The 11,047-nt window shown below is 44.8% G+C and overlaps 1 protein-coding gene across 1 annotated transcript; it reads right to left on the reverse strand.

The window, feature by feature from the left end:
- LOC127298647 (U3 snoRNP-associated protein-like YAOH) lies at window positions 1-4,353 on the reverse strand. The gene is made up of 7 exons (XM_051328497.2): window positions 3,832-4,353; window positions 3,344-3,680; window positions 1,938-2,162; window positions 1,434-1,647; window positions 959-1,131; window positions 790-855; window positions 1-547 (listed from the first exon to the last, which is right to left on the reverse strand). Exons 1-7 carry the CDS (start codon window positions 4,278-4,280, stop codon window positions 452-454), a joined length of 1,560 nt encoding a protein of 519 aa, XP_051184457.1. The 5' UTR covers window positions 4,281-4,353; the 3' UTR covers window positions 1-451.
- Between the last annotated feature and the right edge of the window lie 6,694 nt (window positions 4,354-11,047).

Here is an 11,047-nt window from a genome sequence, read left to right on the forward strand (position 1 = left end):
TAATTTAAATTTCACTTTCATCAAGATCATTACCAGCCATCAAAATTTGCTATTAAAGAGAACGTCTCCCAAGCCAAAACCACATAAATGTTCTTCTGCCAAAAACGAACCTCGGCGATTCAGTGATTTCCTGTATCAATCATTTCAGGCAGGAGCCAGGACGAATGCTACAGAACTAACACCTGCTACCGAAATTACAGAGTGAATCATGCTACATCCAACTATCCAAGGCCTCTTCATCCGCCCTTGCACGCAGAAAATTGTGTCATTCAGCAATAGCTGCCTGGACTGGTAAGCTGGTAAATCATAGAGCTGTGGCATGTGTGAAGCTTGTGGTTCAACCTTCCTAGATCTTTTAGCTGCAAGTGTGACACTCAGGTGTTGGCACAATCCTTCTCGTCTTGACAGTGTATGAACAAGCCGCAGGGTTCTCAATACACCCACTATGTACCTACAAAACCTCAGAATCATCTTGTAGACTGAGCTGATGAATCGCGACCCCATTTTTTGCAGCAGCAACACATCCCCATCTTCCAAGACGAGGTTCCTGATAAAATCGAGATCAGCTCATACTGTTGGAAATACGTATAGCAAATGGATAATGTATGCTGCTTTGTTAAGTGCTGCTGGACCAAATTTCTTGAGAGCCAACATAAGAACAGCCAGCATTAATGATTATCTGTTTGACATTTCTTCAGTTTATATATAATGAAGAAATAAATATCACATCATCTGCATCTTATGATGCTGTAACCAAAATATCTTGAGATAGATGGGGAAAACTCTTACTCGGCCAACACCAGCGACGATGAAACGTCCCGATTTTGCAATTGCAAGAGAATTAACAAAGCCATCCTGCCCATGAAATATCACAGATCAGAGTGGCAGAAGAGTCATACGGAGGAGATTTAGGGACAATCATTATGGGAGTAGGTCAAAATCAAGAGAGTACAAATACCAGTGGCAAGTCAAACAATGGCTGCATCCCTTTTGAATCAGGTTGAATAGTCCATAGGCGAACAACACCATTTGCTGCTCCAGATGCAGCCAAATCAGAACCTTTTCTTGACGCAACAGCACTAACCCATGAATGAGCTGATGAAAAGCTCTCAGACTTGCAGGTTCCATTTTCTGCATAGTTGCACAAGGAATAAACATGATGTAATCTCAGCTGTAAGAAAAAGGGAGCATATAGAAAGGCACAAAGAGATAGAGATGTGCTCTCTACATTGACTACAAGTAATAAACTAACAACGCATCCTGGAAAGGGCAAAGGTGATCAATGTGTGGTCACATACATTTCTGCAAAGATTCCAATTACTATAAGGGGCTGAACAAATAATGATAAATTCCTGCCATATCTTGCATCAAAAGAAACTGCTCTTTATTTAGCGCAGAAAAGAGAGCTGCGGAATTGAGGAAGTGTCTCTTACCTTTGGGCAACTCTTCATCAGCACTGTCAAGTGAACTAGGAGTTAATGCTGGATGGGCATTTTTAATTATGTGAGTAGGCTTCTTTCTCATGACACTCCAAAGCTCAAGGCTTCCGTCATCTGATCCAGACAAATATTCCTTATCATCAATAAAGCAGCAGCACTCCAAAGACACAGCAGGTGCACGAAAAACTAACTGTGATTCCTCCGGTATCTGCCAAGAAATGGAAAGGTAAGTCCTGACACGACAAGGTATTCGCCTATTTTACTTAACAGAGAGAAGCATATCTGTTGAAGAATTAAAGAATCTTCTCTCTGATTGCATGAAACACAGATGAATGGGTCATTTTTATGTTTATATGCTGTTCAAACCTTTACAGAAAATCTTATCAGGTACTTATTTATTGAACACGGGGGAGGGGGGTACAAGGCAGGCTGATGAATTGCACAGCGTTTGTATGCAGATCTGATAATAGCACAAAAGTGATGAAGCTAAAAAATTACCTTCCAAAGATGCATTGTTCTGTCCCGCGCTACAGTCAGAAGTCTGTCTTTGCTGAGTGCATCAGTTGTCAATATTTCACCTTGATGGCCATATAGGCAGTGCATGTATGTTCTATCTTCAGCATTCCACTGCATTATTGAACGGTCGTAAGAACCAGAGAATAGCTCTGGAGAGTCCAACCCAAAAGCAAGACATGAGACTGGCCCTCTATGGCCACTGAATGCCTGCAGAATAACAGGAAACAACACTAAATTACATTGCACAATCAGGGCAAACAAATAACATCATCAATAGTACCAAAAAGCATTGAAAAATATTCCCTCGGTCCCAAATTAATTGACATAATTTTGTCTAACATTACATACATATCCAGACAAAGTTGAGTCAATTAATTTGGGACAGAGGGAGTATGTATTTGAAGTTTGAACAATGAGGACTACAAAGCCTCGTGTCCCAAGAAAATTGGGGTATGCAGTACGCTAGAGATGAAACCCAACAAAAGCCTGTTGCAGAATATTGCAAGGCGTAAGCTATGCACCTTGACATTAAACAGCATGACATCTATAACCTGATTGAAAAGGGTGCTCACTTGATAACCAACACACAGCCTACACTGGAACACGAAACCAAAGTCCCAGTGAATAGGCCAAAGAAAATACCCCACACAGACCCGCACAGATGTCTAAGGACAACAGCAATTCTACATCTACCAATACTGACAGCAAAATCTTGGATCTCATAGATAATGAACAAGTTAAACCATAAGTTTGACATCAGAGGATAATAACCTTTGCTTGAAACAGCATCAGCACCAAATAGAACAAGCATCAACAGATAGCAATGTTTATAGGTAATTATCAAGTCAAACTAACACTGCAGGAGTAAAAAAAAATTAAGTGAAACCATCTGGGTTTAACTATAAGTGATTTGCCTCTATCAATAGTTTGGTTACTAACGAACATAGCTCTAATATACAACACATATATGCAAATAATGTAAGTTGGTCATTCCTTCACACAATTTTACAAAACAAGCCAACTTTGCACTTGGATTTAAGAAGGTTATCCCTTGTTAGTTTGCACTTGGATTTTACCTACCAGTAAAATGACAAGGACAGAAAGCGAATAATGTTTGACAGGCAATTGTTTCTAAATTACACTGCAGAGGTAGTAGTAGTAATATTTCAAGAGGACCCAACAGGGGTGTACTATAAGTGGCTTGCCTCTATTGATGTTTTGGTTCCTAGCCAGTATGACTCTGAGATACAATATTAGTGTATGTAAATAATGTAAGTTGGCCATTACTTTGCACAATTTCTCAAAGCACGCCAATTTCAATTTTCGAAAACAATTCTCCGAATAGGATGGTTAGCTCTTATATCAGCAATTGACAAGGAGTGCCGAACCTGTATGTGCTCCCGTGAACGAACATCCCACAAATGGATATGCCGATCCATGCCACCGGTAGCCAAGTACCTCCCATCCGAACTAACAGCCAGCGCAAGAATGTGCTGGCTTCTCTTTTTGGACAGGGGGGCTTTAGCGTGGTGCGAAACCAACACCTTTTCAGTCGGCCACAAATACTTCTCGCATTTCCCAGTCTCAACATCCCAATGCATGATAACTCCGTCTTTGGACGCCGAGAACCCCCTGTCACTGTCCTTGGACAGAGCGACCGCTGTCACCGGCTGCCGGTGCTTCGCTATGAATGTGAACCCATCCTGCTCGCCCGGCGGCAGCACTCTGCAAAATGTAATTAATGCCTCGTCACATACAGGAGATCAAATTCGACTGAATCATTTCTAGTTGAGCAGGGTAATTGAAGGGAGGCATCAGAACAGCCCGGTGAAAAATATAAGACGGTAAAAAAAAATTGGAGAGAAGAATTGCTCACCTCGCAGCGAGGCTCAAGCGCTGCCTGCCGCTCTCCACAAGCTGCTTCGTCTTGAGAATCCCAGCCACCCCCCTGCTTCCCCTGCCCGGCGCATCATCCGAGTCTTCGTCGGAATCGTCGTCGTCAGAATCCTTCTTGCCCCTCTTCAGCGCGTCCTCGATCCTCGCCAGGTACTCGTTGGTCATCCGCAGCTTCTTCTCCCCGGCCGTCTCCTCCTCCTCCTTCCCCTCCTCCTCATCCTCCTCGGCGACGGCGGCGCCGCCCAGCGCGAGCGCGTCGTCGTCGCTGTCCCCGCTCTCGATGTCCTCGTCGGCGCGGGCGCGGCGGCGCTTGGGCTCCGCCTCGAAGAAGGGGTCGTCCCCGGCCGAGGCGGCGGAGGGGCGCTTGCCCTTGCCCTTGCCCCGCGGCGGCGGCGGCCTCTTGCTGCTGCGGTTGCCGCGCGGCGCCATTGGTGAGTGGGGGCGGTGGGGGAGGGAGGAAGGCGAGCTGAGCTGAGCTATTAGGGTTTTAGGATCCTTCTGCGGCGGGGTTTTGCGCCGGAATCCGTCTGCCCCAGTTAGCACCGCTTCGTGGGCTTTTAGTGGGCTGCTGTTGAGCGTCCGCTGGCCTTGAATGTACTTTCAACTTCTCTCACGCTGAAGGCCCATTTGTGTGGCCTTTCTGCTTACCGACTTCTCTTTTCCCTTTTTTTCTTACATGGACTTCTCTTCTCGCTTTTCCCTGGTTACAATCAAGACAAGTTTCTATTCTTAAAAAAAAGTCAAGACAATTTTCTTATTTGGAAAATGATTCTATTTCGTCGGAGGTTACCTCGTCTGCGGCCTCAGGCTCTAGCTTGCGGCGTGTCCCCGAGGGGCCACCCACCACCGCCCACGGCAATGTCTCCTTAGACCTCACCGCACGTTTTATGTATCTTATCGTCTCATTCTCCCCTCCCGCATCAATCTCTTCCATGGTTCCGCCTCTGCCATGAGATTCAAGGAGAGGAGAGCTCGTGTCCGCAACAATATTTCCGACCACAAGACGCCGCTTTTCTAAACGCGTGGCCGCTATTTCAGCGACGCGCCGCTGCCACGTGCCAGCCACACATGGTCGGCCCAGCCCTCCCGCCATGTTCTCCTACGCCTTCCTTGTATTCGGCCGGCGGAATCCCGAAGAGGTGTTGATGCTGCGGTGGGCGTGAGGCGTTCAATCATGGTTGTCGCTGCTGTGGACGACATACGTTGGTGCTACTAGCGGCCAGAGTAGGTGCTACAAGACCTTGTCGTCGGAGTTGCAAAGGTTGCGTGTCGGAACTCCAAGCCCCAAAACTTGAAGCGGGAAAGCTGCAAAGGGTTGGGGTTGGAGTTGCAAAGAGAGGATGAAGGTGCTACGGGGCGATGCTGCTAACCACGTTGGCGGTGCTGCAAGCCGGAAGCACAGCGGTGGTGGCCGCTCTGCAAGCCAGATGTGTGGCGGCGGTGCTACGAACGTGAGGTGTCGATGTTGCCAGCCATGTTGGTGGTGCTGCAAGCCAGAAGTACGGCGGCGGCGGTGCTACGAGCATGAGAGGGCGTGTTGCCAGCCACATTAGCGGTGCTGCAAGTCGGAGCCTGAAGGAGATATGCCCTAGAGGTAATAATAAAGTAGTTATTATATATCTTTATGTTTATGATAAATGTTTATATACCATGCTATAATTGTATTAACCGAAACATTGATACATGTGTGATATGTAAACAACAAAGAGTCCCTAGTATGCCTCTTAACTAGCTTGTTGATTAATGGATGATTAGTTTCATAATCATGAACATTGGATGTTATTAATAACAAGGTTATATCATTGTATGAATGATGTAATGGACACACCCAATTAAGCGTAGCATAAGATCACGTCATTAAGTTATTTGCTATAAGCTTTCGATACATAGTTACCTAGTCCTTATGACCATGAGATCATGTAAATCACTTATACCGGAAAGGTACTTTGATTACATCAAACGCCACTGCGTAAATGGGTGATTATAAAGGTGGGATTAAGTATCCGGAAAGTATGAGTTGAGGCATATGGATCAACAGTGGGATTTGTCCATCCCGATGACGGATAGATATACTCTGGGCCCTCTCGGTGGAATGTCGTCTAATGTCTTGCAAGCATATGAATAAGTTCATAAGAGACCACATACCACTGCATTTGAGTAAAGAGTACTTGTCAGGAGACGAGGTTCAACAAGGTATAGAGTGATACCGATGATCAAACCTCGGACAAGTAAAATATCGCGTGACAAAGGGAATTGGTATCGTATGTGAAAGGTTCATTCGATCACTAAAGTCATCGTTGAATATGTGGGAGCCATTATGGATCTCCAGATCCCGCTATTGGTTATTGGTCGGAGTGAGTACTCAACCATGTCCGCATAGTTCGCGAACCGTAGGGTGACACACTTAAGGTTGGATGTTGAAATGGTAGAACTTGAATATGGAATGGAGTTCGAATATTTGTTCGGAGTCCCGGATGAGATCCCGGACATCACGAGGAGTTCCGGAATGGTCCGGAGAATAAGATTCATATATAGGAAGTCATTTTATAAGATTTAAAATGATCCGGAAGGTTCTAGAAAAGTTCGGAAGAAACCACTTTGGAAGGCGGAGTCCCAAAGGGACTCCACCTCCATGGCCGGCCAACCCTAGAGGGGGAGGAGTCCCAAGTGGACTCTCCTAATGGGGCCGGCCACCCCCCCACATGGAAGGGGGGAATCCCACCCCAAGTGGGATTCCCACCTTGGGTAGGTTTCCCTATCACATGGAAGGTTTTGGGTTCGGGTCTTATTCGGAGACTTGTAGTCCAACACTTGGGGCTTCCACCTATATAATGAGGGCCAAGGGGAGGGGCCCGGCCACCCCAACAAGCACAAGGTGGCCGCACCACCTAGATGGCCGGCGCCCCCCTCTCCCCAAACCCTAGCCACCCCACTCCTCCTTCTTCCCCGCACGCTTAGCGAAGCTCCGCCGGGATTCTCCACCGCCACCGACACCACGCCGTCGTGCTGTCGAATTCAAGAGGAGCTACTACTTCCGCTGCCCGCTGGAACGGGGAGGTGGACGTCGTCTTCATCAACAACCGAACGTGTGACCGAGTACGGAGGTGCTGCCCGTTCGTGGCGCCGTGATCAAGATCTTCTACGCGCTTTTGCAAGCGGCAAGTGAATGTCTACCGCAGCAACAAGAGCCTCATCTTGTAGGCTTTGGAATCTCTTCAAGGGTGAGACTCGATAATCCCCTCGTTGCTACCGTCTTCTAGATTGCATCTTGGCTTGGATTGCGTGTTCGCGGTAGGAAAATTTTTGTTTTCTATGCAACGAATCCCTACAATGGTATCAGAGCCGTGTCTATGCATAGATGGTTGCACGAGTAGAACACAATGGTTTTGTGGGCGTTGATGCTCTTGTTATCTTTAGTTTGAGTACTTTGCATCTTTGTGGCATAGTGGGATGAAGCGGCTCGGACTAACTTTACATGACCGCGTTCATGAGACTTGTTCCTCGTTCGACATGCAACTTGTATTGCATAAGAGGCTTTGCGGGTGTCTGTCTCTCCTACTATAGTGAAGATTCAATTTACTCTTCTATTGACAACATTAGTATCAACGTTGTGGTTCATGTTCGTAGGTAGATTAGATCTCTCTCGAAAACCCTAAACCACGTAAAATATGCAAACCAAATTAGAGACGTCTAACTTGTTTTTGCAGGGTTTGGTGATGTGATATGGCCATAATGTGATGATGAATATGTATGAGATGATCATTATTGTATTGTGGCAACCGGCAGGAGCCTTATGGTTGTCTTTAAATTTCATGTTGAGTAGTATTTCAAAGTAGTTGTAATAGTTGCTACATGGAGGACAATCATGAAGACGGCGCCATTGACCTTGACGCTACGCCGACGATGATGGAGATCATGCCCGAAGATGATGGAGATCATGTCCGTGCTTTGGAGATGAAGATCAAAGGCGCAAAGACAAAAGGGCCATATCATATCACATATGAACTGCATGTGATGTTAATCCTTTTATGCATCTTATTTTGCTTAGATCGCGACGGTAGCATTATAAGATGATCCCTCACTAAAATCTCAAGATAATAAAGTGTTCATCCTTAGTAGCACCGTTGCCAAGACTTGTCGTTTCGAAGCATCTCGTGATGATCGGGTGTGATAGAATCAACAAGTGCATACAACGGGTGCAAGACAGCTTTGCACATGCGGATACTAAGGTGGCCTTGACGAGCCTAGCATGTACTGGACATGGTCTTGGAACACGTGATACCGAAAGGTAGAGCATGAATCATATGGTTGATATGATGAACACTTTGAGTGTTCGCCATTGAAATCACACCTTGTCTCGTGATGATCGGACTTAGGTGCGGTGGATTTGGTTCGTGTGATCACTAAGACAATGCGGGGATATTGTTTTGAGTGGGAGTTCACCTAGATTTTTAATTATGTTGAATTAAAATTTGAACTCAATTTGTCATAAACTTAGTCTAAACTTTTGCAAATATATGTTGTAGAGATGGCGTCCCCAATCAATTTTAACCAGGTTCCTAGAGAAAGAAAAACTTAAGAGCAACGGTAGCAACTTCACCGACTGGTTCCGTCATGTGAGGATCTTCCTCTCTCGGAAATCTGCAATGTGTGCTTGATGCACCGCTAGGTGACCCTCCTCTGTAAACTGAAACCGATGAAGTAAAGGCTGTTTACGCGACTCGAGAAAACTCGGTACTCTCAAGTTCGATGTGCCATCCTGTGCGATCCTGAATCCGATCTTCAAAAACGTTTTGAGCACCACGATCCTCATGAGTTGATGAATGAGCTGAAAGCTATATTTGAGACTCATGCGGCCGTGGAATGCTATGAAGCATCGAAACATTTCTTCAGCTGTATGATGGAAGAAGGCAGCTCCGTTAGTGAGCACATGCTAGCCATGACCGGGCATGCGAAGAAACTCGTTGACTTAGGAATAGTGATTCCTAACAGACCGGGATTAATCGTGTCCTTCAATCACTGCCACCAAGTTACAAGAACTTTGTGATGAACTACAATATGCAGAACATGAACAAGGAGTTACTCAACTCTTTGGCATGCTAAAAGCTGCTGAGATTGAGATCAAGAAAGAGCACCAAGTGTTGATGGTCAACAAGACCACCTGCTTCAAGAAACAGTGGCAAGTCTAAGGGAAAATTCAAGAAGGGTGGCAAGAAAGCTGCCACGCCTCCTATGAAACCTAAGAACGGCCCTAAGCCTCGATGCTGAGTGCTATTATCGCAAGGAGAAGGGACACCGAAGCGTAATTGCTCCAAGTATCCTGGCTGATCTCAAGAGCGGCCTTGTCAAGAAGAAGAAAGAAGGTATATCCTGATATACATGTTATAGATGTTTATCTCAATCGGGTTCTCGTTCTAGTACACTGGGTATTTGATAATGGTTCGGTTGCTCATATTTGTAACTCAAACAGAACTAAAGAATAAACGAAGACTACCGAAAGATGAAGTGACGATGCGCGTTGGAAACGGATCCAAAGTCGATGTGATCATTTGCCGGCACACTCGCCTCTACATCTACCTTCGGATTAGTTTTAAGCCTAAATAATTGTTATTTTGTACCCGCGTTGAGCATGAACATTATATCTGGATCTTGTTTAATGCAAGACGGTTATTCATTCAAATCTGAGAATAATGGTTGTTCTATTTTTATGAATAATATCTTTTATGGTCGAGCACCTGAAAAGAATGGCTTATTTCAGTTAGATCTCGATAGTAGTGATACGCATATACATAACATTGATGCTAAGCGAATTAAATTGAATGATAATTCTACTTATATGTGGCACTGTCGTCTTGGTCATATTGGAGTGAAACGCATGAAGAAACTCCATACCGATGGATTACTTGAATCACTTGACTTTGAGTCACTTGATAGATGTGAAGCATGTCTAATGGGAAAAATGACTAAGACTCCATTTTCTGGTATGATGGAGCGAGCTACTGACTTATTGGAAATCATACATACCGATGTGTGCGGACCAATGAGTGTAGCATCGCGCGGTGGTTATCGTTATGTTCTAACCTTCACAGATGATCTGAGTAGATATGGGTATATCTATTTCATGAAACATAAATCCGAAACTTTCGAGAAGTTTAAGGAATTCCAAAGTAAAGTAGAAAATCAACGTAACAAGAAGATTAAATTTCTACGATCTGATCGCGAAGGTGAATATCTGAGTTATGAGTTTGGCATGCATTTAAAGAAATGCGGAATACTTTCACAATTGACACCACCGGTAACACCACAACGAAACGGTGTGTCCGAACGTCGTAATCGAACTCTCTTAGATATGGTTCGTTCTATGATGTCTCTTACTGATTTACCATTATCATTTTGGAGTTATGCATTAGAGACAGCCGCATTCACTTTAAATAGAGCACCATCAAAATCCGTAGAAACGACACCGTATGAATGATGGTTTAATAAGAAACCTAAGCTGTCGTTCCTTAAAGTTTGGGGTTGCGAAGCCTATGTAAAGAAGTTACAACCGGACAAGCTAGAACCCAAAGCGGAGAAATGCGTCTTCGTAGGATACCCTAAGGAAACTATAGGGTACACTTTCTATCACAGATCCGAAGGCAAAATCTTTGTTGCTAAGAACGGAACCTTTCTTGAGAAAGAATTTCTCACTAAAGAAGTGACTGGAAGAAAAGTAGAACTCGATGAGATTGATGAATCTATACTCGTTGATCAGAGTAGCGCAAGCATCGAAGTTGTACTGTGCATCGCCTACACCGGCAACAGAGGAAGCTAATGATAATGATCATGAAACTTCGAACGAGGAAACTACTGAACCTCGCAGATCGACAAGGGAACGTGCCACTCCTGATTGGTATGATCCTTGTCTAAATGTCATGATTGTGGATAACAATGATGAGGACCCTGCGACCTATGAAGAAGCGATGATGAGCCCAGATTCCAACAAATGGCAAGAAGCCATGAAATCCGAAATGGGATCCATGTATGATAACAAAGTATGGACTTTGGTAGACTTACCTGATAGCCGCAAGGTCGTTTCGAGAATAAATGGATCTTCAAGAGAAAAATAGATGCTGATGGTAATATTACTTGTCTATAAAGCTCGACTTGTCGCAAAGGGTTTCCGACAAATTCAAGGAGTTGACTACGATGAGACT

This window comes from Lolium perenne, chromosome 5, assembly GCF_019359855.2.
Source record: "Lolium perenne isolate Kyuss_39 chromosome 5, Kyuss_2.0, whole genome shotgun sequence".
Lineage (NCBI taxonomy): Eukaryota > Viridiplantae > Streptophyta > Magnoliopsida > Poales > Poaceae > Lolium > Lolium perenne.

Bases quoted from the DNA above. Each gene is read 5' to 3' on its own strand.
- LOC127298647 (XM_051328497.2), bottom strand. From the start codon at position 4,280: ATGGCGCCGCGCGGCAACCGCAGCAGCAAGAGGCCGCCGCCGCCGCGG. The intron at 2,163-3,343 runs GTTCGGCACTCC...GTTATTCTGCAG, and splicing joins GTTCACGGGAGCACATACAG to GCATTCAGTGGCCATAGAGG. The intron at 856-958 runs GTATTTGTACTC...TTTCATGGGCAG, and splicing joins CATTGTTTGACTTGCCACTG to GATGGCTTTGTTAATTCTCT.